The sequence below is a fragment of the Penicillium manginii genome, assembly GCF_028828005.1.
Source record: "Penicillium manginii strain IBT 31320 chromosome Unknown utg000005l:1.0-5665137.0:1.0-5668048.0, whole genome shotgun sequence".
In the NCBI taxonomy this organism is placed as follows: Eukaryota; Fungi; Ascomycota; class Eurotiomycetes; order Eurotiales; family Aspergillaceae; genus Penicillium; species Penicillium manginii.
This window is the reverse complement of record NW_026643106.1, coordinates 2899845-2926590: the sequence shown is the minus strand read 5'-3', so window position 1 is coordinate 2926590 and position 26746 is coordinate 2899845. Positions and strand designations below refer to the sequence as shown.

Below are 26746 nucleotides of genomic sequence, written 5' to 3'. Positions count from 1 at the left end.
TCACTGCACTCACTCCGCCCTTCTTTCTCCTTCTTTTCTCCCCCTTCTTCTCCCAAAATTCCTTCTCAATCTGTTTTTCTTCCTCTACAAACACTCTTACCGATTCCCCTCGCCTATCCAGGTCGTGGCTCTGCCAAACAACACCCCCCCCCCATCAACCGACTAGCACGAGTGAAACCCCATTGAATCCGCCGAATCCGCGGTGGAAATCGTCCCTAAACGCCTCTCGATCATAGGTTTCTTGGATAGAACGGCTTTCGAAAACAGCCCACGGAGCTACGGTGCCCATCATGAAGGCCTCCCCGTTGCTTATCTCGTGGCACAATGACAATGCTCCCATTTACTCCGTGCATTTTGATCCCAATGGCAAGGGCCGCCTCGCGACAGCTGGAAAGTAGGTGCACAAAGAAGAAACTGCTGGAAATCATTCACTGACTTCCATCTACTAGTGACAACAACGTTCGAGTACGCTCCCATAGTCCCCCGATACCTTACCTATACCCTCCCTGTCTGACACTTTACAGCTATGGCGAGTCGAATCGACCGGGGAAGAACGAAATGTTACATACCTTAGCACGCTCTTGAAGCATACACAGGCTGTTAATGTGGTCCGTTTTTGTCCCAAAGGTACGCCACCCCCAAATCCGACACCATCAAAGCCACACCAGATCTGACACCACATACCCAGGCGAGATGTTAGCATCTGCTGGAGACGACGGCAATGTACTGCTTTGGGTCCCGTCTGAGCTACAAACACAGCCCGGACTTGGAGAAGACCGATCGGATGATAAGGAAACCTGGCGGGTGAAACACATGTGCCGTTCATCCGGCGCGGAGATCTACGACTTGGCCTGGTCGCCCGATGGTGTTTTTATCATGACAGGGAGTATGGACAATATTGCTCGGATCTACAATGCTCAAAATGGTTGGTATTCCCGACCATACTGAAAAATATCTATCAAACTTGGCAGCTAACGTGAGCTTTACAGGGCAAATGGTACGGCAGATTGCCGAGCACTCTCATTATGTCCAAGGCGTCGCGTGGGATCCTCTGAATGAATTCGTCGCAACTCAGTCATCAGATCGATCGGTTCACATCTACAATCTCAAGACTAAAGATGGTCAATTTACATTGACCCCGCATGGCAAGGTTCTTAAGATGGACCTGCCAGCGAAACGTCTAGCATCTAGCAGCCCTGCTCCCCCGGACCCGACAAGCAGGCCACAACAAAGCAACACAAGTTCATTTGCTATTGCTTCGCCTGCCCCGTCTACCCCAGGAACTCCAATGGCATCAAATCTGCCAATGGATCCTCCCCCAGTCTCCCACAGCCGCCGTTCATCATTTGGATCTTCTCCCTCCATTCGACGCTCCGCCTCTCCTGCGCCATCCCTACCATTACCCGCAGTGAAGCCTCTTGAGGTTTCGTCTCCCAGTCTTTTGGGTGGACTAGGGGTGAAGAATGCCAGCATTTACGCCAGCGAAACGTTTACATCCTTCTTCCGGCGACTGACTTTTGCCCCCGATGGAAGTTTGTTGTTCACGCCGGCTGGTCAATACAAGACCAGCCATGTCTCAGCGACGGATCCTTCAAAGACGACAGATGAAATCATAAACACGGTGTATGTGTACACACGAGCCGGTTTCAACAAACCTCCAATCTCCCACCTTCCAGGCCACAAGAAGCCGTCAGTCGCTGTAAAGTGCTCTCCGATCTTCTACACTCTTAAGCAGAGTACTCTACCTGCCAAGCAAATCACCTTGGATACATCATCCGAGGGAGATATGTTTCCCCCGTTGCCCGACTCGGTTGTGCCCGCTGTTGCGTCCACCAGCCAACCATCCATGGATCCACCGGCCGCCGCACCGGCAAGTGGTGAGAAGGCCCAAACTTCCAAGGCAGCTGAAACGCAGGGCAATGAAAGCACAGCGGGTCCTGTATTCGCGCTTCCATACCGTATGATTTACGCCGTGGCTACACAAGATGCTATTCTAGTATACGATACTCAACAGCATACTCCCCTATGCGTTGTCAGTAACTTGCATTTTGCTACCTTCACAGACTTGTCATGGTAAGTTCTTCCTTCGATGTGCCTAGAAATTCTCTTGTCTAACAAAACATAGGTCAAATGATGGCTTGACATTGATCATGAGCTCATCCGATGGCTTCTGTTCTACTCTATCGTTCGCACCCGGGGAGCTGGGACAGATCTACACAGGACCCACGGGCCCAGCTTCAAGAGACCCTACCCAAATAGGCTCTGCAACTCCGACGAATGTCACTCCTCTCCCCACACCTACACATCTTCCGTCTCCCATCAAGGCCACCCATGTACCAGTACGCAGTGGAACGCCTTCAGCGCCTGCAGCTCAAGCACCGCCAGCTAGCCCTGCTCGATCCAACTCAGCTTGTTCCCAGTCATCTCAACAGCAAGCGAATGTGGTCAACAACCCGACACCGACCCTCGGGTCTGTTCCTTCTGTGACGGCTACTCACTCCGCGCAACCACTTCCGCTTACCACACCGCCTCAAACACCCATGCCGACCGCAATCCCAAGCGGAACGGCGACCAGCACAAGCAGTGTCCTGGGTAAGCGCGAGACCCGAACCGCCAGCGAATCCGAGAAAGATGAGAGCAAGGGCGCCGAATCCGAAGCTCCAGCCCAGCAACCGAAGAAACGCCGCATTGCACCAACCCTCATTTCTGCAGGAACTGCAGGAATCGACTCGGCCCCAGCTTCGAAAGATTCTAATACAAACACTTAAAATTCCCATTGACTCCACTCGGATTGTCCTTGTTTGTCTTGCATACTGTCTCATTATCGTCAAAACCCCTGGATTGAGGTCAAATGCATTGCGCCGACAACGAAGAATAGTCCATTCAGCCGATCACGGCTACTTTCATGAATCATGTTCACACCTTTCCTCCCTCCTCTCTCTCCCCCTCTCCTACTACGCAAGCCTGGAACCCCATCGTCCGAGGCCCTCATCCCGCTCTTCATCTTTGTATCGGACAATGATTTGATTTGCGAGAATTCCGAACCCAACCGCGCATGATGTGTTATATTCCCAACCATTTGCCCCTGTTTCCCCCAGGGAAATTCACCCTGCGATTGTATCTCATTCTCATATTCCAAGGACTCATTCGCTGCAAAGAGTTCTGGTCTTCTTTTTCAAATCTCCCTTCATCTCCCAGCTCATTTCACATCTGTTTCTCTCTTTTTTTTTTACCCATCCCATGAAGTTCTGGCGCGGCGCGATTATCATTGCTCTTACTTGTTCTCTCTTCCCGATGAGTGTTCTATAGTTGTGTTTTTGTGTGGTCATTTTTATGTTCATTCTCATTTTCATTTTTATGTTAGAAGGCTATGTCGTTTCGATTCCTCGGTACTATTTCAAGTTGTTTCAACGAATATTATGTACTTTGCTCTCTCCACCCCTCTCATCGCGTCGTGTTCAGATTCCATCTTCCGGTTCGGATCCAATTGTGTGACTGATATTGAGACTGATTCCTAAGTAAAAACGAGGATAAAAACACATGAAATCATTTTCTCCATTGTTGGATGTAATTACCATAGGCTAACTTAATGCTACCAAAAAACTATTACCTAGTACTAACTACTAGTAATGCCCTGAAGATGCCGAGCAGGCTGAACAAATGATCCAGCTAAGAAAGGCATGGCTTACCACTCCCGCCACTATGATCTTTACTCCCAGCTCTGACTATGTCGAGACAAGGGAACGGAGTACATCCAATAAAGAAAACTCATCCGGCAACCTGACTTCCGCCTCAGTAGCATGCGCCCCCGCAGTCAAAGTTGTAACCGCCACCGGCGCAGCATCCCGTTCCAACACCAAGCGATTAGCCCAACGGAACAGCGCCTCATCGCCTCTAGCACTACCAGCCACAAAGACAAAGTCGGGAAACTCTGTTTTCCTATCATGCGCAGAGTGATTTAAGATCCACGAAGCGGCCGCGGCTTTGGATGCAAAAAGTGGTTCGACACTGACGGCTCCGACATCGCGTACGACACGGATCGCTTCACGGCCTCGCGCGCCGCTGATTTGGTCTGCGAGTTCGGAGGCCTTTCTTGCAGCGGTGTCTTTGTCGTCTGCATCGGCGAAATGGAATGTCAGTGTGCAGCGGCGTGCTTCGATGGTGCTCCCTTCGGTGCGCTCGGCGAAGTATGCGATGACTTTTCGGATCCCCGCGTGCCAGTGTTGGGTGTGTGTCGTGTCTACTAGGGAGGACCAGGAGGTTGATCCTGGTAATTTGACGAAGCAACCGTTCTCTGCGACGATTCCGAGGGCTTTTGGTAGGCGATTGGATGTGGAGTCTAGTTGTTCTGGGCTGCGGTTACTAGTCAAGTAGACCGTGTTCTTAGGGTCACTGACTAGAGACTCGAGGACAGTGATCACTTCTTCTGAGGTGTAAGTTTGATCTGTATGCGTCGAGGTGACGAAAGTTGCGCCATCTTCTATGAAGAGGAGACGGGATTGGGAAGTATTGTAGGAGGTTTGGAGGTCTGTGATGTCGAGCGGGCGGATGGCATGAGCAAAGCGTGACTGTTGCATGCCGTGGGCTTCGGCAAGTGCAGTCTGAAGGGACAGGTACCAGGCAAGGGCGGTATATGGCGTTTTCCGCTCTTCAAGATATTTCCAGTTTAGCTTCTTCTGCTCCGGAGTCATCTCCAGGGCTTTGTTGATGGCATCGGCGCATTGCTTGTAATCCCATGGATTGACGATGAGATCGTGGCCTTGGAATATAGCTGCACTGCCGGTGAACTCGCTGAGGATAAGGGAACCGTATTTCTGCGGGGAAAGTTCGCCGTCCTGGCAATGAATGAAGTCATGGCTTGTCAAGTTCATGCCTTCACGGAGGTTTGTAGCCATAAAGATTTCGGCAACACTCAGTAAGGCCAGAAATTGGGCGTAGCTGATATCTTGCTGCAACAGGACGAGAGGTTGGTGGGTGAGACTGGAATACGCCGAATTAATCCTCATCGCAATCTTCGAGACTTGCGCTTCGAGCTCTGGTATGTCGGAGACTGAAGCCGTGACCTGCACTAGTACGACCTAATTTGCTGTCAGCTCATAAATCGCTCGGATGGGTTGGTAAGCTCACATTGTCTCTCCACCGAGGGTATTTATTCAAAAACAGCTCGTAAGCCATGAGTTTCTGCTTGATCCCCCCCAGGAGCATCCAGACGATCGCGCGCCACAATCAAATGTTTTCCGTGGTACCTCTGAGCGATGCTGGAAATCCAAGCCTTGACCTCAATGGATTGCCGCAGCAGATTGAGAGACTCATAGTCGATGCCTAGCGGATGACTCTTGACATGGACGAATCGATTATTGACTTGGACTCCATTGGCCGAGATCTCGAGTCTCCGAAGTCGACTGCAAGAATGAAGAAAATGGTGACAGTATTCCTCTGTTTGAAAGCCAATTAGGTCTGCCCCTAAAAGGCCATCTAACAAGGCCTCTCGAGAATTCAAGCAGCGAAAGACTTCCGAGGATGGAAATGCCGCGTGCAAGAAGAACCCAATCTCCGCAGTGGGCAATCTCTTTCTCAGCAAACCAGGCAAAGTCAGCAGGTGGTAGTCCTGTATCCAGATGCAGTCCCCAGGCCGCCAATTACATGCTATCGTATCAGCGAACGCCTCGTTGACTCGAAGGTACTGTCTCCAAGAGTAATCATCATACTCCGTGTGTCGAGGACTCTCTTGCATCTGATAATGCAGAGCAGGCCAAAGCACGGCTCGACAGAAATGGGCATAGTGGCCTTCAAACTCACTGTCGCTGACGAAGACGCTCAGAGATTCAAACTCTTCTCTCAAGGTTTCCTCGATTATCTTCCGAGTCCTCGGCTTGAGGGAGTCGGTTGGCATGCCCAATGTCCCTACCCACATTTTATCCCGAAGAACACCTGCCTCCTCTGCAGCATTAATGGCATTCTGAAGACCGCCGTGACCTTGTTCAGCAGCCTTGACTGCCCAATCATCATCCGCCAGCAGGGCCCGGGGGCTTCCAAACGGATCTTTGCACACAACACCGGGTGCGCCATCCAGAAACGAGCCCCGATATTCCTGATGTGAGCCTGGACGGCTTAGGATAGATGGATGAGGTGAAAATGTAGCCTTTGATCGGGGCTGATTGAATTTGCGGCTTTGGCCCCAGGGCACAGCCCGAGGCTCATTGGGTCCAGGTCCAATCGGGTCGTCGGCTGTGAGAATTTCACCTGCAGACCGTGAACTATATCCTTTGAAGATCTTCTCATCATCGGTCGTCGCTCCTGGGGTCAGTGATAAGCTGCTGGATCTGAGGCGAAGCTTGCGCCGAGCATCGGGCTGTCGCCCATCTATAGGGCCGAGGCCCGAGTTGTCCACAGCAGAGTAGCTGGGCGAAGGTTTTCTCTGACGCCTGCCAATACGATCTGAAGGTTCAAAGTCGATGGTATAAGGGAGGAAACTGGACGGCGGGATGTTAGTTCAAGTTGAGCGTGAGGTGAGAAATAAAACATACAGCGATGCAATGAAAACCGTCATCGTTGGGTGACGTGAGTTTGATATTAACTGCAAAGATCAAATTATCACAGGTGGTGTCGTGTAGACATGATAGGAAGAACTGTTGATGAAGTGGTGAGAGGTGGAAGTTGGATCATTGCTACCCGACGGCGAGGCAAGTATAGATCACAAACTTGTAGCTTGCCGTCATGGAGGGTTGAGCTACTACACCATAGTAATTCAACAATCAAGTATTTCAGATTTGTCTAGGTTCTTCATGTTCGGCTTGTCGTCTTATACAAACCTCTTCTTTGAACACAGCATCAAGTCACCAGGTTTCCTTAAGGCTCCGGCGAGCTCCTTTGATATTTACTGGTCACGGTTCCTCGACAGGGATGGATGCTGTCCCAGTACGGAGTAGTTGGTTACACAATATTGTCATGTGAAACATTGACGATTCCAAGTTGTTTCGGATAAACTTGACATATAAGATCCCAAGCGCAGACCATTCAATATCATCTGACAATATACTACTGCGCAAGGCGCTACTATGAACCTTGGAAGCCACGCATAATAATCCCTCATTTCCCTGTATATTTCCAAGGTTAATATTTAGCCATTCTGTAGCTAGCCCTCTCTTCTTTTGTACCAAACATTTCGATACAACGTTCGAGGAAGGCATCGAATCTTTAACCAGAGTCTTGTCTTGTTCACAGTAGCCCTAGTTACGGCTAATGAAGGTTTTCACACTAGCAAGCAAGTTTTTCAGTCGGATTTCAATCGGATTTCAGTCATGCGAATATGGCAGCAAATAGTAGTAGGCAACTAGTGTCACCCATGCGTCAATTACCGAAAAACATGCGTGGAGTCAGTTCCAAGGGCGAAATGAGGCATTGTCCATTACTAGAACGAATCTAGCCTCGGGCCATCTTTGCAATGCCATCGAAGCAGAGCTGTGTAGTAGGAAGACATCTCCGAGTAAATGGGACAAATAACATACAATACAGATATTGGAAACAAAAAGAATACCGCTCTCACTTATCCTAAGCTCTCAGAGGAACGGAGTTTTATAAGACGCTTTCTTGGGAGGTTATCTCGACTTTTGAAATCTGCGTTTTGCTTACCTAGGTATAACCTTAATTTTTTGAATAGATATAACTTTGCTGACTCGAATTAATTGGTACTCTGGTACGGGCTTGAATGGTTATGAAGCGCCTTTAACTAATAAGTGCTGTCAGTCATGTAACAGGATCCTACATGCTATTCCAATAGTCTAAAAAGACTACAAGATCGAAGCTGTTGCTTCCCTACCCCTAGGCGGCATTATGTATGGCAAGGCACTATCGAGAAATAGGCACATAATAACCACACGGTCATCACCTGTTATATCACGGTCGGCCGCCGATGGCAGGCTTCGGACATAAAGAACGAAACGTCTTAAACCGGCAAACCCCCGGCACTAAAAAATCGCGCATATAGATTAGTATCGAAAAATGCTGACGATGTCACCGCCATCGAAGCAGAAAAAGATTCGTCAGCTGAGATAAGAGGGGGGGAAATCTTTCGCAATGATCAACCCGATCAGCATCGGCATTGTCGTCTCACAGCGTCGATCCTAAAAGTCGCATCAGTGCCGGCATCACGCTGCATCCGGTGACGAGGCGCGCCACGCCCTTTCGTCCGGGCCCTCTTGGGGAAGAAAATGTTTTATGCGAGGCCACTAGACCTTCCGGTTAGATAGCCCCGCTAGATAGTGTCATAGACCCGGTATATTTGCGTAACGAAGCGAAGGAGCGTGACAAGTGGAGTTTGGCCAAATGAGCTTGCAGTCATGAGGCTCTGAGAGAAAAGCGATGATTGTAGTTCTTCACGAAAGAGGTAATAAAAACGTCGGTTAGATCCTGTAATGAAAGGGTAATCGGGCGAAACGTAAGTCGCTGAGCGGACTCGAAGGGTGACGCGGAAGGTGAAGCTAACGCGCGGTAGTGCGCGCTATGGGTGGACCAGGTTAGAAAAAATTTCCGACGAGCTTGGGCACTGTTATTTTGATCTTATTTTGATCTGTGATTTCCCTTTCTACGTCATGCATGCGTTGCCAGTGAAAATCGAGCGGAACAAAGCGAATATGGTGTGTGCTTCGACGCTTGATGGATCTTGGGAGGAGCTCGATGAACATCTTTGCCGAGATCTGGCGGTAGGCATGCGAATGCGGATGGATCACCGTTAGAAGACTCTGCTCATCACCGCCAGGTTGCGTATATCTTTCTCTTGGCTGACGGCGGCGGTCGTAGCAGATTGGTAGAACGGCCCGACGGAGGGGGGAAAGCCGCGTGCGCGGCATCCTCATGCTCGAGTCCCTGTCATGTTTCTCGTGATACAAGGTAAAGATTATTGATGCCAAGACAGCAGGTACATTCGCCATCAGAGATTGATTGCTGCTCGTTTCCTCTGGGGTTGGACATGAGCTGAGCTTTTCATCGGTCCTAGGGACGCGAGGACGTGGGTAGTGATACGTCAGAGCACGGGGATAAGCAGCGCCCTAGCTCCCTTTGCCTTTTGGCCCATGCGCGGCGATGACGGCTCTGGGCTCTTGGCATGGCAAGCATTGGTGGAATTGGCTTGTTTGCTCGGCTCAATGAGCCTGCCCAGAGTGACCAAGTCACCAAGAGACGGGTTCCTTGCATTGTCGCAGACCAGTCAATTTTATTGACGGGGAGGGGCGGGGAGTCGTCGCCAAGGACGGGGTACTATAGATAGAGAGTGAAATAAGGATAGGATGATCGTAGCATCCATACCGTTCAATGGTTGTACGGAGCACATAGGGAGGTGAATGTGGTACATACGTAATTAGGTACAGGATGTAGTATTGTGTTGTTGACCACAATCAGCCACTGGGCCGGTGGTATCGAGGCAAATGGATCGTGCTTCATGACCAGTCTTTCAGCCCAGCACTGACAGAGTTCCCCCGATTCCGGGGCCTCAGCACTGGATATGTAGTATTTGGATACTCAGCATGAACGAGTCAATGTGACTAGAAGGGTTTGCATAGCCACAAGTGTTCGACTTGATCGGATCGCGAATGAGGCTGTGAACCCAAGCGCCGCCGTTTCAGGTTGGACAGAATGCGAAGAAGCCTATTGAAAAAAGGGTAAATGGGGAGTTGTTTTCCCAGAAGATTACCGTTAGCCTTCGTACCGAATCCAGGATGGGATATGATTGGAGTAACGGTTCCCGGCTGCCTCGGGAGTGGAGAAGAGCTTGGTAAATCCTCGGGAGAGCCTCCAGCGTGAGACGTGTCGGTGGGAGAGAGAACATCGGGTTGAAGCGCAAGCTTGCGAATCTTGAGATCACGGGATGGACTGGGATCCGCTTTTCTGGTCTGTGGCTCTTTTGATTGATCCATTTGCTGTTTTGGAATTTAAAATATTTAAAATCGTATTTTTATTTTTATTTTTATCTTAATCCTTATTTTATTTTGAATTTTCTTGTCAGGGTCTCTTGACCGTTCGGAGGATTTCCACGGGCGATGATTGGCGATCGCAGGGCTGCGTCACCAGGGTACACAATACTGTGGCTACACTTTAGTAGTATGTAATACTGATAGTCCATACAGACATAGGTACTATGCATATTCTGGAAAGGAGAGGTTCCCCCCTGATTGAGATCTTGGAAGATGGGAGAAATAATGAGGATTACGATCGACAGGAACATCGAGCCATACCAAGAGCGACAAGAATCTGTTCTAGAGTGTGACTGGAGCATACGCCAAGAAACCCCCCTGTGGTCGAAGAGCCACGACAGCTTAGCGTGTCAGCAGGGGTACTTGCAAGTGGTATGTGGAGGACATATAAAATGAAGTACCTTCTGTGCCCTTCCCTCGTTCTACACACGGAGGGACAGGTAAGACCTCTCAGTAATCGACAGAGATGGACACCGAAAGTAGTTAGAGCGAGTGGGTCATCAACGAGGCTCTAGCCCGATCGCGGTGACCGCCAAGACGGACGCTTGCGCGTCTCCGCCACCAGTGTTGGCTGTGGTCCCCATCGAGGCCCTCTAGGAAATTGGAGAGGCTTCGAAACGCGTACGCGGGATCGTGGTTGCATGCTCTGATGATGAGTGAGTACAGAGTATGAAGTAAGAAATACTCTGTAAATGTACTGTAGTATGTACTCTATTCATAATTACCTAGGTCACGGTTTATATATATATATATATATATATAGTTTCCGTAATAAATAATACAGAGTACTTCGTGCTCTGTATAACTCTGTAACTCTATGGACTAGACCCTTCTCATGCCAAGCGTACGTGTGCAAGGGAAAAATACGGAAAAAGGGTCTTGTCTTGGCCTTTTTCGTTTCGCACACGCGGCCGGGAGGGGGGGGCGCGGGGCCCGTGATTGGGCGGTGGACTGCTGACGACGCTCGTAATACGCAGTCGTAGTATCCCCCAGTATTCACACTCCCAGTACTCCCAGTACACTGCCTTCTCACTTCCTCTTTACTGACTCCTCTCCCTTCCCCATCTCCCTCCTCCATCATATCTCACTAGGGTCGTCGCCCTCGTCTCTCTCCCCCATCCTGGAGCATCGATCTCGCCTTGCCGCCGGCGTTTCCTCCTCTCTATCGACCATGGCGGACGGCAAACCCCAGCACCGGTCGCCCCAGCCGGCCTCGACCACCTACGATGCCAACTCACTCACACACCAGTTCGAACAGTTGATGCGCACCAAGCGTTTCAACCAGCTTCAGGAAAATACTCGATCACGATCCGCTTCACAGTCACCCGCTCCTTCTGCCAACCATTCCATCCCGCCACCCTCGCGAGCACCACCACCACCGCCTCCTTCCATGGGCGCCGCCATGCCCGCAGCCACACAACCATCATCCCCATCACCCTCTGCTGCGATGCGCACTCTTCCAATCATCCCATCTCCACCTCAGGATCCCGCCTCTTTGAAATTCTTCAACCTGCTCAAAGGACTTTCGGTCACTCCGACGAAATACGAGAACCCCGGTCTCCTCGACGAGGCCTTGTGTGTCATCCCACTTGATCGCCTTTACTCCGAAGCCGAGGATGAGTTCCAAATCATCCAGGCCCAAGCTGCCAGCGTGGGCGGCAAGCCCGAATGGGGATACCAAGATTGTGTTATCAAGGCATTGCTAAGGTGCGCCACATATCAATCCAGGCCCTCATCGACCGCACCTATACTGACTTTCATCCCTTGTTTTACAGATGGTTTAAGCGATCTTTCTTCAAATTCGTCAACAACCCCCCCGTGCACGCAATGCTGCATGCCCACCATCGCCCAGGGCATGACTCCCCCTTCCCCCGATGAGACCGCCCGTGGCGCCACCCGCGTAGAACTCTACCGTTGTTCCGAGCCCCGATGCGGCGCCTACGAGCGATTCCCCCGTTATTCCGACGTCTGGCAACTTCTTCAGACTCGCCGTGGCCGAGCAGGCGAGTGGGCCAACTGCTTCAGCATGTTCTGCCGCGCTGTCGGTGCCCGTGTTCGTTGGGTCTGGAATGCAGAGGACCACGTCTGGACTGAGGTTTACTCTGAGCACCAACGACGATGGGTGCATGTGGATGCATGCGAGGAGGCCTTCGATAACCCCCGTCTTTATGCCGAAGGATGGCGCCGAAAGATCTCTTACTGTGTCGCCTTCGGGATTGATGGCGCCACCGACGTGACCCGTCGCTACGTTCGCAACTTCAACAAGCACGGTGAGCCCCGTCAACGTGCTTCAGAGGAGGTGGTTCTGTGGTCCATTCACGAAATCCGACGCAAACGCCGTGAAAATATGTCCAAGACCGACCAGGCCCGCCTAGTTAAGGAGGATGAGCGTGAAGAACGAGAGCTGCGAGGCTACACTGCCTCCGCCCTCGCGGCTGAGATTAACAACATCTTGCCGCGCAGCCTTGTTGGCCGCCCCGATGCCCAGAAGCACGCCGATGCTATTCAGGAGGCCCAGAGCGAGTGGCTCAGCGCTCGAGGACATGGTCACTCCGGACCCGACCGGTCGCGCGATGGACGTTAATCGCTAAGCCGCCGGTCTCTTTCCATTCTCTTACAGGAGGCTCTCCAGTAGAGCCTTGAATTCTTTTATTGTCGAAAAATTTGAGCGACCCTATGGCCATACTCTCAGTTAAACTGACAAGAGTTCTGGTCGGGCGCCTCGACCCTCCCACCTCCAGCAATGTGGACTCGCTTGTACCCGATCGGAGCCAACACGGTCGCACGTAACCTGTGCGCCCGGCATCCGACAGCAGCCACAACAGCTTGAAACCAGCATTACTGTTGAAACTCGACCGCGGCCGCGACTGCCAGGGCTCGGGACGCCCGAGCCTTCGGATCAAATCGCTCACCTGAAGTTTCGATGATGCTGAGCACCAAGCAGTCCGCGCTGGTTCATCACAACCACTCAAACCATCACCCCGACTATTCACTACAATGAACGATCAATGCCATCGACATAAACACATCTCTCATTATATTTAATCATCATTTTGAATAGCACGGACCAGAGTAACTTCTGCGTCTTGGCCAGGTTTCACCCAGGGCCTTACCCCCCCTCTCACATTATGGCAATGACTTGTGGCATTTATTTGTTTCATATTGCACGGCGCCAGAGGTGACGCTTTCTTTACCTTCACTCTTCCTCTAATACGGGATTCTGCATTACCATTTTCTATCTGCCAGACGGCACATGCTGTACGAGGACACGACAGCAATTTTTCTTTTACGTTTCTTCTGATATCTGGTCGCAAGATACCTCCCCTTCTCCGGGAGCGACCATTCTCTCATTTTTTGTCTTGGGGAATAGTCATCCCCCTTTCTCTCTTCACTTTCACTTCTTCTACCCTTCTTGCTTCCAATGGTTGCTTTACTTTTTATAACACTATTATATTGATACCACCATCTTATTTAATTTACTTTTTTGACTGATCACTTCCACTCCGAGTCCAATCTGTGTATCTCTCGCCAACTCCGCTTTTAATATCTGCTTGGCAACTTCGCCTGGACCCTGTTTCTACTTGGTAATACATAAATTACCTGTTTGATTATGATGTGCGATCATCCCCCCCGCGATGACTTTGCTAGCGCCTGCCACAACCCTGTGAGTGGATCCACCGTGGACTCGGTCGTGGAGCCCCTGGCGACATCCCGCACCAGGCTGCGTGTTCTCGAGAATCACAGCCACGTCGTAGCCCCGCTTGCATTGCGTCTACACGAGAAGTGGCACTCTAATCAATTGGCAGTTACAAGTTTGTCGAATGTCTGTATATCTATCCATCCCATACCAATCTCAAATCCATTCCACTTTAGGGCTGGATAAGGCCGAGTTAAACTCGGACAGCACGGGCCTGATGGGGCAGGGTCCAGAAAAGGGGGATATTTTTAGATGGGACCCATGGAACTGGACTGAGGGTGGGTCCAGGGTCTTTGGAGTGGTTAGGGCTAACAAGATAGGGGCAGCAGAGTATAGTATGGTACCCTATACCCTATACCTCTGCATAAGTAGTATGTATGCACTCTGTACGGTTACTCCGTAGTCTACGTCGTATTGCTCCCAACATCTCGAAAATTAAGTTTGCGACCGCAACGCGACGCGTGTGCTGGGATCGTGTCGGCCTTGTGCCGAATAAAGTATCTGTCCCCATGTCCATTCTGGCGGGACCCTGATTTGCTGGTTTCTGCGACCGGCATTAGGAGCTGGAACAGGATCAGAGCTACTTTAGTAGTCCATAGTACGGGGCGGGGGGGGGGGAGGTACGTACAGTAGTTGTGTTGGTCTGGGGCTGAGAATTGGGCGGAGGGCGCCCCTTGATCTACAAAACATACGTACATACTCTTAACATCGACACATGGCCAGGAATATGTCTCCCTGTATCCGTGATGCGAGGGTGTGCTTCGATAATGAAGCCGGAATTTTACACTGTAACTATTCTGCCAGATTACAACGTTTCTACATAATTTGCTTGTTATCTCCGCGCCAGCTGGAATCGTTCTACTCTATAGAAATGGTGAGCTAACGGCGTGGAGATATCATTCCGAGCCCACGCAAAATGAAACAGCGACGGATGGGGATCAGCACCAACCCCAATGGACCCCAAAAAAGAAGACCAGATAGAACAGAAACAAAAAGGAAAGCGAAAGCGAAGCCGGGCTGCATTGCATGATTCACTCCGAAAAATGCGAGCTAGATGCAACGCTCCCCAGATCATCCTCCGATCGCGCAAGGCATTTGCTGGCTGTGAATCCCGAACTCGTCAAAACAGGGCAGACTGGAATCCTTCGTACATATCAATGAGGAACACGCGAATCCCTCCTTCTCGTCTCCGCAATCGCGACGTTACTCATTTGCCTCGGCCGCTGCACGGAAATTGAATCTTTCATTTGTCCTTCCTACTCCGTCTGCGTACTCCGTACATTATCCAGTCTCGACTCTCTCTTCCCTTCCCCCTCACACCACGGAGATAACACAGTCGATCCCCCTCCGCCGAAGATCATCACCAACTCGCCCCATCTCATGCACATAATACGATTGGCCCTGCAATCGCAGTTCCCACGCTGGCCGTCCCAACGGCGCGGATATATCCGACACAGCCTCGGCTGAAACCAACGGACGAAGACAGGCGGAGCACGATGCTGGCGACAAGCGCAGACTGGGTTCGTATCCGTGTGTGATACGTATCAAATCCAACCCCTCGCTAGAGCTGGAGTCTTTCCGCCCAGCCTTTGATGAGATGGAGTCATCGCTCCACCCACCACTGGCATGCCGTGGACGCTGAATTGTCAGACCACGCAGTGGCTCGAGAAAGATAGGTAGTTTCTCCACGGGCTCGCTGAACCAGTTATTCCCCAGCACGAGCACAAATGATCTCAAGGTTGGTAATCCGTTCAAAGCCCGACACGTCTCGAGCCACTGCGCCCGGCCTGCGGCGACATAGACCGCGCGAACAGGGTCTTTCGTCGGTAACCAGTGACCCGGAAAAGCCCAGCGCAGCTCGACGGAGCGGATGTCTTCCCAGGACTCGGGGAGGAGTGTGGGGCGGAAATAAGGTAGCGTCCACGGGTTGCTAAACTCGAAGGTATTGAGTTTGTAGAGCAGGTGGGTGGATTCGAGAGATCTAATCCGCAGAGGGCATCAATTAGAAAAAAAAACGATCCGCACCGGAGACATGGACAGGTACCCGTGGGGAAACTTCAGGTTCAGGTCCAGTGGGTATGTGCTTTTTTTTTTTTGCTTGTGTCAACTGTACATTTGTCTGGATGTCAATGCTAGCGCGAGAAGCTTGGTTCTATTCGCGCCTCTCGCTCGAACTAGGTCGGCTTCTTTTGCGGGTTGGGGGATTCCCCCGCCTTGACAGATCTCGCAGAAGGGGTTCTCCGCATGCGCTGCTTTATCGGGCATTCCTGTCGCGTCTAGTGGGCAGATGATATAGCCGAGGCGTTGGGGGCTTCGCTGGATGATGTGAAGACGGTGGTGGCCTAGGACATGTTCCCAGACCATCATTCGCAGTTCCGCGGAGAGGGAGAGAAGTCGGCATTGGGGTTGCTGTGCGGGGGTTGGGATCGTATGGTGACGATGTTGGAGGGAAGCGGGTTTGTTGCCTGTCGCGTGCGCAGAGGTTAGAATGGATAGGCCCTAGGTACACATACTGGAAGCCATTGGGTAGGAGATCACACTGACTCTGATATCGCTGAGCGAGCACGTCCTCCCACGAGAATACACCTTTTCTCATGCGCGCCATATTGTGCTGGTGTTGGTGTTGGTGTTGACTATGGTTGTTGGGCTGAAAGGTACTCCGTATACTAATTAGTACCTTTTGTATAAACCCGGGGTAAATGCCTTCGTATCCGGCCTGTCCTGCTGATCAAAGCTCTGAGCTCAGCCGAGCCTCTAGGAAGAAATCCATTTGATCCGGGAAACCGGGGGCCTTTTGGCATATGTTTACGCCAAGTTCGATACTCCTTTTTGTCGAGAGTCGGTGAGCCCTGAGTGCTAGGGACTAGTACTTGTACGGTGTGTACCTGTGGCCAGGAGAAGGCGATAAAGGATCCCTGCAAGATAACGAAGATAATAACTCGGATCCACTCAGTTCAGCCTAACCCTTATTACTCCGTAAATGCACTCTGATTCATGCAGACTTGCAGATTGTTATGAGGGAAATTTGATTGATTCTATGTACAGATATGACTCCCTAACTGTGAATGCTTAGATAACTCCGCAGATACCGCAACACCGGGCCGACGGTACTAAATGCATTCGATTTGATCCATTCACTGCACCTAGGTGCAAGTCGAAGTGGCAAGAGCTACGTTGAGGGTGTTCATCGGACACGCGACCTTTAGCCCCTTTGACAACATCGCCAACGCGTCGGGCTGCAGTCGGTCAATCGTAGCCGGCGCCGGCAGAGTCCCGACATATGCATTGAAGTTGTAGATTCCACAAATGCAGGTGTCTGAGACGTCCTTCAGGCTGGTTCCCGACAAGACAGTGTTTCCATCCCGAGTGACGGCAAACTTCTGCTTCCCAACTCCCATCGGGACGGAGTGGGCGCTGATGCCGGCTGGGGCCTGGAAGGTCTGTGACTGGTCACCAGACTGCACATGGACCTGCGCCGCGGACTTGAACAGTGACACCACAAAGACTTCATCTTTCATTGATTCCCAGCCGTTTGGGCGTCCCATAAAGAAGTTTCCGCTAGCATTGTTTGCACCGCCCATCGTAGTATCGGTGGCATCACAGTTGACGTCCCGTTTCGTCGGCCGGTACCAGTAGACGAGTTGATCTTCCTGGACGAAGTCATTTGGCGAGGTGCATCCTGCCTTGAAAGCAGCGATGAACGGTTTTGCCATGTCCAACCATCCATTGTGGGGCCTGTTCTCTGTCAGTAAATATTGATATGAAAGGTGATGATGATATCCAGAGTGAAAACTCACATATCCATGGCCCACTTGGAATTCCCATCGTCCCCATGGGGCGACGAAAGGGGACCAACGTAGTGCGACTCGCCGTAGTCGTTCCATGTGACGATCTCCACGAAGCGAGGACTCAAATTCAGAATCTCCTGCCAACGCTCGTACCACAGAAGGTCCGAGGGAAAGACCCAGTTCTTGCTGTAAGACACCTCACTGCCATAGTGAGTGGAGAACCAGGGTGAGACGGCTAGAAGGGTAGATTAGTCTTGCACCATGTCAAAGATGTGTCTTTTCAATATCTGTTCAAACTCACGTGCGATGTAAGGCTTTCCGCCTAGAGCATTGATGTATGCCTCATCACCGGCGGCAACAGTAACATTATGCCCAGGAGTCGGCGCTTTGTTATTGCCATTGCTTGGCCAAGCCATCCAGTTGAGAGCACCTTGGATAGAACCAAAGTTTCCCTGACCGGGATGGAAGTTCGGGGCAAAGAAGATGTCTCGACCCGCTGCAGCGACAACCGCTTGGACATCGATACCGTCACCCGCAAAGGAGGAGACAAAGACCTTATTGTCGACTTTGAGTTGCGCCTCAAGGCCGGCATATTCCCCAACCTTAGCTCCAACGCCAGCACCGTTGGAAGGAGCCCACCAGTTGAAGTCGAAGGAGAGGAATACTTTCATACCATTGCGCGCAGCAGATAAGTAGGCAAAACGCAGCTGCTCATCGGTGTAGGGATCAGTGCCAATGTTCAGGGCAAAGGCGTCGATACCCGACTCTTTGGCTCTTTTCATGTCAGCATCATAATCGTCCGCACTCTTGCGGTTACCACAGATGCCGACCTGGGGTGAGAGATAAGTTAGGTTGGAGACAGTGAGATTCCATGAGTTGTTTCGAGACTCACCATGAAGTGACAGAAGACGAGCTTTTCACCACCGGAAGCACTCAACGAAGCGATAGCAGAGGACGATGAGGTACTACCCGTACCCACGGGGCTGGTCATGGCAAGTGATGCCATGAGGGCCAGCAGGAGAAGAGATACGAGTCTCTGAAGCATGTTGATTTTGATCAGTAACGAGCTTGAATGATAGATCAAATGCAGAGATACGAGATAAAGAGGGGTGACGCGAGGAGAGATAAGAAGAAGCAATGATGGGATGGGGGAAGAAGAGGATAGAGGAGAGAGGAAAGAAGGATGAGGGTTGAGGTGAAGGACGGGGGAAGGAGCAAGTGAGAGATGAAGCAGACGACTAAGCAGCCAACTGAGTAAACGATGGAACCGACAAACGGACAGGGCAGTAGGCGCGGATCTCACTTTGACATCAACAAGATACTTACCGAGTTGGAAGGCTATATAAGAATGTCCTTTGTCCTCGCCAGGATCACTCTCGCGACCCTTCTTGTTCCTTAATTACTTCCTTTTGATCCTTCAATTAATTTCAAAATGATAGACAATGCGGATAGAGTTTGGATCTATAACGGGGGCGAGAATATATGGGACAATGTCACGGCGCGAGGTAACGGTCGTAGGGTGTTGAGGAGATCTGGTGGCGCATCATGAAGCATGCGCAAGCGCTTAGGTTCTCGTCGAGTCAGGGAGACTCCACCGATACGAGATCTCAAGCGTTTATTGGCTCGGGACGCACCGAAGGCTGTCCCCTGGAAATTTTGACATCGAAAAGGAATAAAGGATACTGAAAGACTCTTGATATATGAAACAGCCATCTTCTATCCTTAGTGACAGGAAGCTCAAATGAAAGGGTTTCATTTGTTTCATGCTTCTTCCATGGTTATGACTTCTTGCGAATCCTTGGGGCCATAGATATCTGATGGGCGGGCTCATTTAGGGATTGCAGTAATTAATTATTTAAAGGCTAAAGCAACCCTGGTTAGACAAAAATATGGAATTCGGGCGCAGTTTAAAGTTGATGGAATAAGTTTATGATTAAAATGAAGATGATGCTCTCAACACTTCGCGGGGGTTCGCGGGATGCTCCCCGGGATGAGAGGTTCTAAAAGTAGTCTACTTTATTTTGATGAGCCCCTTTTGAGAATTGTGGTACTTATAGGCCAAAAAAACAAAAAAAAAACAAAGCCATGGATAGAAATGGACAGAGCCATTGAAAGCAAAAAGCAGACAAGACAATGTGGTATTTCCATTTGGCCCCGCGTGACATCGTAGATTAAACCCCACTAAACTGGGTTGGGTGCCTTTCACCGCGCTCCAGTAGGTGATGTGTTTAATCACATTGGAGGCCCTTATCCCCCCCCCAAAACAATTTGAATCAGATACGGTCGAATTCTGTGCTCGTCCAAGAGTAGCGACCATGGGACTACTAGATCTTCCCTTGGAGATTAACCATATTATTCTCACCTTCCTGACACTAGACAGTGACATCACTGCATTCTCACGAACATCACGCTCACTGCACAGCTCGCTCGATGATTATTTGTACCTGCACAATATCAAATATTTTGGTAGCTATGCCCTTGAGTGAGCAGCCATCCAAGGCAATGCAATTGTTGCTCAAAAGATTTTGAAGGCGGGGCTTCGCCTTACACCGTATGCAATGAGCGCAAGCAGCCAATTTGCTTAGCATCCCGTCATGGACACGATGCGGTAGTCAAGGCGCTTCTGGATTGGGGTCTTCGACCGAATGAAAAGAAGAATGGTGGGCTCGCCCACAGCCCAATTTGTCCTCTAGCGACCATGTTGCTGCTAAACGGGAAGACTTGTCGGACTCAGAATCATCGAGCTCCCATCTGATGCTTCTACTCGAACTGGAAAGATTGTTCTGAAATACGTCGTGTTAGAGGGGAAAATGGATATAATCAGGGTTTTAGCGGAAGCAGGAGCAATTCCTACGGGTTCGTACGGAGTGAAACTATTAAGAATAGCTGAACAATTTTGACAAACGCAGACAGTGGGCCGTTATCTTTTGACACATGTCGATTTAGAGAGAAGCATCAGCATTGGTGGCGGCGACGAGGCTTTAGTTTTAGGCGTGGCTGCTGCCTGTGGCATCGAAGATATTGTCAAAAAGGTCTTGCAGGCAGGCTTCGATCCGGATTTTACAAACGACCCATTCATCCCTGGCGGTCGTCTAATTCCCAACAGCACGGCACTTTTGGGAGCGGTTCAATATGAGCAGATTGGAGTCGCTAAGTTTCTTCTGGACCACGGTGCTAATCCGGATACGCTCATCACCGTTGATGACCGCGTAGGTGGAAAATCCTTCATCTGTGACAACTCCCTGATGTTCGCCTGCGTGGCTGGAAAGTTTGAGCTAGCCAAGCTACTACTTGACTATGGCGTTAAATTGGCGGCGGAACCTTCAGAAAAGCGAGAGAGGCGAAGCTTGATAACCGAGGCGATTCGAGGAGGGGTAGCCATGCTCGAGTTCCTACGTCCGCACGGCATTGCCCCAGGTCCCGGTAATGCCGAGTCTCAAAGTGAATTGAGAAGAGCTATTGCCCAGGGTAATTTGGAACTTACGGAATATCTTCTCAATCAAGGATTAGAAGCAAATCCCCGGGAATTGGAGGGCAAGGGATCGGAGCTCCCTTTATGGAGGGGGCTTTGTTGGAGAAGGAGACATCCTGTACCAGAACGACGAAAAAGTAACTCAAGAGTTCATCCAGCGGCTATGCTTTTAGCTGAGTCTATTTAATGGAAGTTGATCAAGTCACAAAATTCAAAAGAAAAGATAATTACGATGAAAATTTCTTTTCAATGGCTTGCACTTGACCGGAGTTGGCCTCGGATCTCCCAACAAAGCTACATTTAGTCTGAGCCGAAGATAATAGAAATTGATCAAAATAAGACTTCCAATATAATTGAAATAACTGATCCTTAGGCTGGTAATGTCTACCAATTTGGAAAAAAGTACTATCTTCATTTCTGAATGTTTCATTCATATCTCATTCTGCTTCATGCTCGAAGCAAGCATCCTAAGTGGTACGCAGGGTCCAAATACATATACCATTTCGGTAACCAGCCTATCCAAATTCAATGTTCAAAAGGATATATGAAAGATTTGCCGTTTATCCATGTAGATTATGTGCGTGTTGATCAAAATACTGCCCATACAGTATTCAAGACTTGACCTCTTCCTTGACATACTCACTAGTCTCACCGCCACTCTCAGAGTCACGTAGACCAACTGGCTGATCCGCTCGGATGGTGTTCTGCATACGGCGTGCCACGCGAGGAGGGTCAAAGATGTTCTTCGACTGGGCGAAAATGGCATCGATTTCCTCAAGCGATCGCCCTTGGTCTCGGGGAAGAAGAAGTATACCGACGGGACGATGATAGCATTTATCACAGCAAAAACAATATAATACTGATTTCCAATCGTAGCAAATCCGATAGGTGTCACCTCTGCAAGCAGGAAATTGAATACCCAGACAGTGGCGGTCGAGACGGCACTGACAGCGGCACGGACTTGCAGGGGAGCCAGTTCGGCAGCGTAGAGGAAGGTCAGGCCCGAATATCCGACTGTGAAGATAAACTGGAAGCAGAAAAGTGCGATGACAGCGACGACCAAGGCGCCGGTGTTGTCTTGGGCTGAGGGCGATGTTGTGCCAGCAAGGACGGCCATACAAACGGACATAGCTGCTGCACTCCAGAGCATGAGTGGCCGACGACCAAGCCTGTCGATAGTGAAGAAGGCAAACAGACCGCCAAATGGCTGCATCATACCCATTGCTGCTGCCAAGATACGGGACTTAACATCGTCCATACCGAGATATTGCTAGAGGTGAGTCAGTAAGAAACCAATAAGTTGACACCCCGGCAGCATCAAGCCTAACGAGACTAAGGCTAGTCTTTGAATAGAGTTGAATTACCTGGAAGATACTGGTTGCGTAGTAGGTAATCAAGTTAACACCACACATTTGCTGGAAGAATTGGCCGGTGGCTGCGAGGTATGCACGATGGAAGAGACGTTGCTCTCCATTAGTAAACATGGCAGTCCAATTAGTGTTTCCACAGACGGCGAGAGTCGTTTGGACTTCATTGATAGTATCGGAGATTTCATCACAGTCAGGCTCAAGATCTTGGAGAGCTGCCATCACATGGCGAGCCTTATCAAGTTGACCAGTCATGATCAACCAACGCGGCGATTCTGGCATAAATGGAATAGCAGCCATTGCCAAGATACAGAACAGCGAGGGCAAAGCGAAAGGAACACGCCAGGATGCAGAGTTGTCTTTGACAAAGTAAAAGCCAAGATCAATCCAAAGACCTAGCGTTACACCTGCGCCGACAAAAACGCCATCCGTCACAACATTCGAGCCTCGCTTGCTGGGTGGTGAGATCTCTGACTGCCAAACTGGCACGGTTGCTGTATATCCACCAATTCCCACGCCAAGGACCAATCTTGCGATAATAAATTGAACAAATTGAAAGGAAGTTGCCATGAGAATGCAGCCAACCATACAGATCAAGTTCGTCGCAAACATGATCTTTTTCCGTCCCAGTTTATCGCCTAGATGGGCGCATGACAAGGCCCCGAAGATACCACCGACCGTATAGAGAGCAATAACTGTGCCTATTTTTGAATGACTTGTTAGAGAGCTCAGGGTTATCGGTTCAAAATCATGACCGACCTTGGATCGTCGAGTTCTCCTTATTCAAGGCACCCGTAGTGTTGATAGTGTCCATTCGGGGGAACTGCTCATTGAAGGCGGGCAGGGTCAAAAGCCCACCGGCCACACTCATATTGTATCCATAGCAGGTAAAGGTTGGGAAGACGACCAATGCGACAGCCGCTCTGAGAAGTGAATTGCCGCGAAGGCCAAGATATGGACTCAAACCCATACTAGAATTTTAGAGGAAACACAACAAATTGAAGAGAGTGGATTGAAAGAAGTGAATGTGAAATTGACTCCGTATAATACGTATCTACCTGCTGTTATATCAATAATTCCCTGCTTGGCGTCGCGATGCAAGGTGGTGAGCATTGATGTTCGCTTGGGAATCCGGGGTCAAAATCCTGGGGTTAGATTGTCGGTCATCGGCGGTTACCGTGGGGTTACGGGCTTAGAAATTAGCCACTGGAGGATCCCTGTGTGCGCATGGCGAGTCCATCGTAGGCCACTGACTGGCTGTTCCATGTCGAGGTACAAGCGGCAGTCGGGGCATCCCCCGGGGGGCAGGCATTGATTCTTTTGAACCCGACGAAAATGAACAGGGTCATATTTCTCGAAGACAGGAAATCGAAATTTGAGGCTTGACCTGAAATTAAATCCAACCGAGCGAGTTGAGTTCGATGTTTGTTTGCGCCGTTCGTATCATAGGCGACGATCTCGGAAGGCCTCAAAGCGATAGTTTCCACCCACGGGTGGCTTCCGTCCACCATCTCAGAACGGAAGCCACCATCTCGCACATTCTTGATTTCAAAGCGCCTTTACCGCGGGTATGTTCGCCCCAAAAAGTGAATGGAGACGACATCGGGCCAGAATAATCGATCTAGGCGAAATATCCCGCGGCGACCCGCCTAGACAAAGATCTCGGTGTCTGCGCCTTGGCCTTGATAAGAAGTTATACCGGCCACATTGCTTTTTTTTGGGGCCGAACTTTTTGACTCCAAAGCAGTGTTCAATTCACATACCATTCCATCCCATCAAGCCATGAGGCAGGGATCGACCTATCATGCATGTGGCGGTGACAAGCCCGAGCAATCCCGAAGAGAAGTAAAAAAAGTCGCGATCTCGGGAGGACTGCCCTCATTCTTGTACTTGCCCTTCTTATATCTCGTCAATGCGCAACAATCGGAATCAGCCGAACACCGAACCCAGAACATTCGCAAATGGGTGTGATCGTCAGCCCCTGTTGATCCTGCTATCTAGTTCTTCTACAGGACTTCCACATTCGTCAGAGGATGCCAACGCGGCGGAGACCGTCTAGTAGTGGCGTCCCCACAGTCTTCACAAAGTGTAATGCATCTAGAAGCCGGCTTCTGATACCGGTATCACCGGTCTCACGACCCTTCATTTCCTGGATTTAATGAAGGTATATGAATGCGCGTTGTCCTCGAGATGGTGAGATGATCCAGAGCATCAATCTACGTTCGTTTTTACCATGTTTCAAAAATTCTTCAGCTCCTCGCTAGGAGTATCTGCACTATGGCTGTCTTCAGCAGTGTTGAATGCCTGCGGCACTATGGCTGCAGCAACTCCGTACACGGTCTATCGTGGAACATTTATTCAGCTTCCCGAGCTTGATTCGGCCAACTCGACACCGCAGCTCGCTAGAACCCAAGGAGTCCTGTGGGTCTCTTCCAGCGATGGCCGCATCAAGGGCTATGATTGGAAGGTCAATGATGATGCCAGCTTCCAATCGTGGCTGTCTAGCCAGGGCTGGACCGAATCCGATGTCACCGTTGTGAAATCCGACGATGAGCGGAACCAGTTCTTTTTCCCTGGGTTCATCGATACCCACATTCATGCGCCGCAGTATCCCAATGAGGGTCTCTTTGGCTCCAGTGGTCTTCTGGACTGGCTGAATGAATATACTTTCCCAATGGAAGCTAGTTTCGGCTCCAAGTCCGACCCAGAGAACAAGGATACCGACCCCAAGGACACACCCCCGAGGGCCTACGTGTCTACAACGAAGTTGTGCTTAAGACTCTTGCCCACGGCACAACAACCGCATCCTACTTTGCTACTATCCACGTCCCAGCTACCAATGCCCTCGCTGCTCTCTGCCACAAGCACGGCCAGCGTGCCTTCATTGGCCGTGTCTGCATGGACAACAAGGAGCAATGCCCATCTTACTACGTTGATTCATCTGCCGATGAAGGATTCAACGCGACTAAGAGGACCATCGATTACATCCAGACCCTTGACCCCAACGGAACTTTGATCAACCCCATTGTCACCCCCCGATTTGCTCCTAGCTGCTCCAACCACTCTCTTACGGGTCTTGGTGAGCTTGCCGCGTCCTATAGCCCGCCTCTACGTATCCAAACGCATATCTCCGAGAACAACGACGAGGTTGCTCTTGTCCAGCAGTTGTTCCCGGATTCCACCAGCTATGCTAATGTCTATGATACTCATGGCCTGCTTACCAACCGTACCATCCTGGCCCACGCTGTCCACCTCACAAAGGATGAGATGACCCTTATCAGCGAGCGTGGCTCTAAGGTTGCTCACTGCCCTGCATCAAACTCTGCCCTGGGCTCTGGTCTTGCCCCTGTTCGCTTCATGCTCGACCAGGGTGTCACCGTTGGCCTGGGCACGGATGTTGCCGGTGGATACAGCCCCAGTATCCTCGAAGTCGCCCGACAGGCCAGTCTGGTGTCTCGCGTTGTTCAGTATAGCGCCGAGTACCAGGCACTGACAGGAAACAAGACCTCCGATGGAAGTGAGAAGCTTCTCGTGGATGAGGTTCTCTACCTGGCTACCCGCGGTGGCGCAGCGGTCGTCGACATGCCAACTGACATTGGCGGCTTCGACAAGGGAATGATCTGGGATGCGCAGCTGATTGAGCTGGGTGCTGTCACAAACAGTACAACCAGTCCCCTTGATGTCGCTACTCTCGCTGGCCGAGCTGTTGAGACTGGCCCTGTGGGCAATGTTGATATTTTTGGAAACGAGACCTGGCAGGAGCAGGTCCAGAAGTGGATGTGGGATGGCGACGACCGGAACGTCAAGAACGTGTGGGTTCAGGGGAAGCTGGTCCATACCAGAGCCTAGACCACGATTTGGAATTGCGGGGTTGAATATATGGTTAGTTTTATCGATCTATTATAGTACATAGGGGAATTGGTCAGTGAAGGGATGTTGTCGCCGTCAGGCATGCCAGTCGTTACCTGAATGTATTTATCTATTTATATAAATCCTCAATTTTTGGAATTCGAGTTAACTGAGGCATCCCGAGTCTAAACTGCGACAGAAAATAAAAGGTAAGAGTTAGATGAGCAGATATAAGATGGAGAAGAAATGACGTCTGACTTTGAGGCTCAACTCTACCGAAAGAATTTGAGACGGAGACGGAAGCGGATATATCCATTTCCGCTTCCGGGTGATCCTGAGATTGTCCAGGATCGGCTCAGGCACTCCGTAGATCTCCTAGCTTAAAGTTCCCCTGCCGCACTCTTCCAGTTCCAGTTTCTTTGGTAAATTGTAATAATCAATCAACCTTGATCTTGAGATTCCAGTTCGTTCTTATGGTATATGAAGACCCTGGGCTTAACTAGTATGCTGGATCAGTCTAGGCTTCGTGTTATGATGGCTTGACCTTCCGTACCGTTGTCGCGGAAGAGAATAGAAACTTCAAACAACCCATTGAAAATTTATTT

General features: G+C 50.4%; 8 protein-coding genes across 8 annotated transcripts; 4 read left to right on the top strand and 4 right to left on the bottom strand.

The window, feature by feature from the left end:
- Nucleotides 1-290: 290 nt before the first annotated feature.
- Nucleotides 291-2768, top strand: N7533_007482 (uncharacterized protein; the record flags this gene model as incomplete). Its single annotated transcript, XM_057104132.1, has 6 exons — nt 291-394; nt 450-465; nt 525-627; nt 689-925; nt 990-2073; nt 2126-2768. The coding sequence occupies 6 exons, from the start codon at nt 291-293 to the stop codon at nt 2766-2768; spliced, it is 2187 nt and encodes a 728-aa protein (XP_056959089.1).
- Nucleotides 2769-3725: 957 nt separating this feature from the next.
- On the bottom strand, nt 3726-6550 carry N7533_007481 (trehalose-6-phosphate synthase; the record flags this gene model as incomplete). Its single annotated transcript, XM_057104131.1, has 3 exons — nt 3726-5078; nt 5162-6473; nt 6528-6550. The coding sequence occupies 3 exons, from the start codon at nt 6548-6550 to the stop codon at nt 3726-3728; spliced, it is 2688 nt and encodes an 895-aa protein (XP_056959088.1).
- A 4589-nt stretch (nt 6551-11139) lies between these two features.
- Nucleotides 11140-12552, top strand: png1 (peptide-N4-(N-acetyl-beta-glucosaminyl)asparagine amidase; the record flags this gene model as incomplete). Its single annotated transcript, XM_057104130.1, has 1 exon — nt 11140-12552. One exon carries the CDS (start codon nt 11140-11142, stop codon nt 12550-12552), a length of 1413 nt encoding a protein of 470 aa, XP_056959087.1.
- A 2427-nt stretch (nt 12553-14979) lies between these two features.
- Nucleotides 14980-16270, bottom strand: N7533_007479 (uncharacterized protein; the record flags this gene model as incomplete). Its single annotated transcript, XM_057104129.1, is given in 3 exon segments — nt 14980-15646; nt 15779-16164; nt 16175-16270. The coding sequence occupies 3 exon segments, from the start codon at nt 16268-16270 to the stop codon at nt 14980-14982; spliced, it is 1149 nt and encodes a 382-aa protein (XP_056959086.1).
- Nucleotides 16271-16808: 538 nt separating this feature from the next.
- Nucleotides 16809-18498, bottom strand: N7533_007478 (glycoside hydrolase family 71 protein; the record flags this gene model as incomplete). Its single annotated transcript, XM_057104128.1, has 4 exons — nt 16809-17400; nt 17463-17688; nt 17755-18283; nt 18346-18498. 4 exons carry the CDS (start codon nt 18496-18498, stop codon nt 16809-16811), a joined length of 1500 nt encoding a protein of 499 aa, XP_056959085.1.
- Nucleotides 18499-20263: 1765 nt separating this feature from the next.
- Nucleotides 20264-21112, top strand: N7533_007477 (ankyrin repeat domain-containing protein; the record flags this gene model as incomplete). Its single annotated transcript, XM_057104127.1, has 2 exons — nt 20264-20309; nt 20367-21112. 2 exons carry the CDS (start codon nt 20264-20266, stop codon nt 21110-21112), a joined length of 792 nt encoding a protein of 263 aa, XP_056959084.1.
- Nucleotides 21113-21536: 424 nt separating this feature from the next.
- On the bottom strand, nt 21537-23163 carry N7533_007476 (uncharacterized protein; the record flags this gene model as incomplete). Its single annotated transcript, XM_057104126.1, has 4 exons — nt 21537-21674; nt 21740-22195; nt 22290-22993; nt 23052-23163. 4 exons carry the CDS (start codon nt 23161-23163, stop codon nt 21537-21539), a joined length of 1410 nt encoding a protein of 469 aa, XP_056959083.1.
- A 1362-nt stretch (nt 23164-24525) lies between these two features.
- N7533_007475 (uncharacterized protein) lies at nt 24526-26141 on the top strand (the record flags this gene model as incomplete). The annotated part of the gene is made up of 2 exons (XM_057104125.1): nt 24526-24976; nt 25024-26141. The coding sequence occupies 2 exons, from the start codon at nt 24526-24528 to the stop codon at nt 26139-26141; spliced, it is 1569 nt and encodes a 522-aa protein (XP_056959082.1).
- Between the last annotated feature and the right edge of the window lie 605 nt (nt 26142-26746).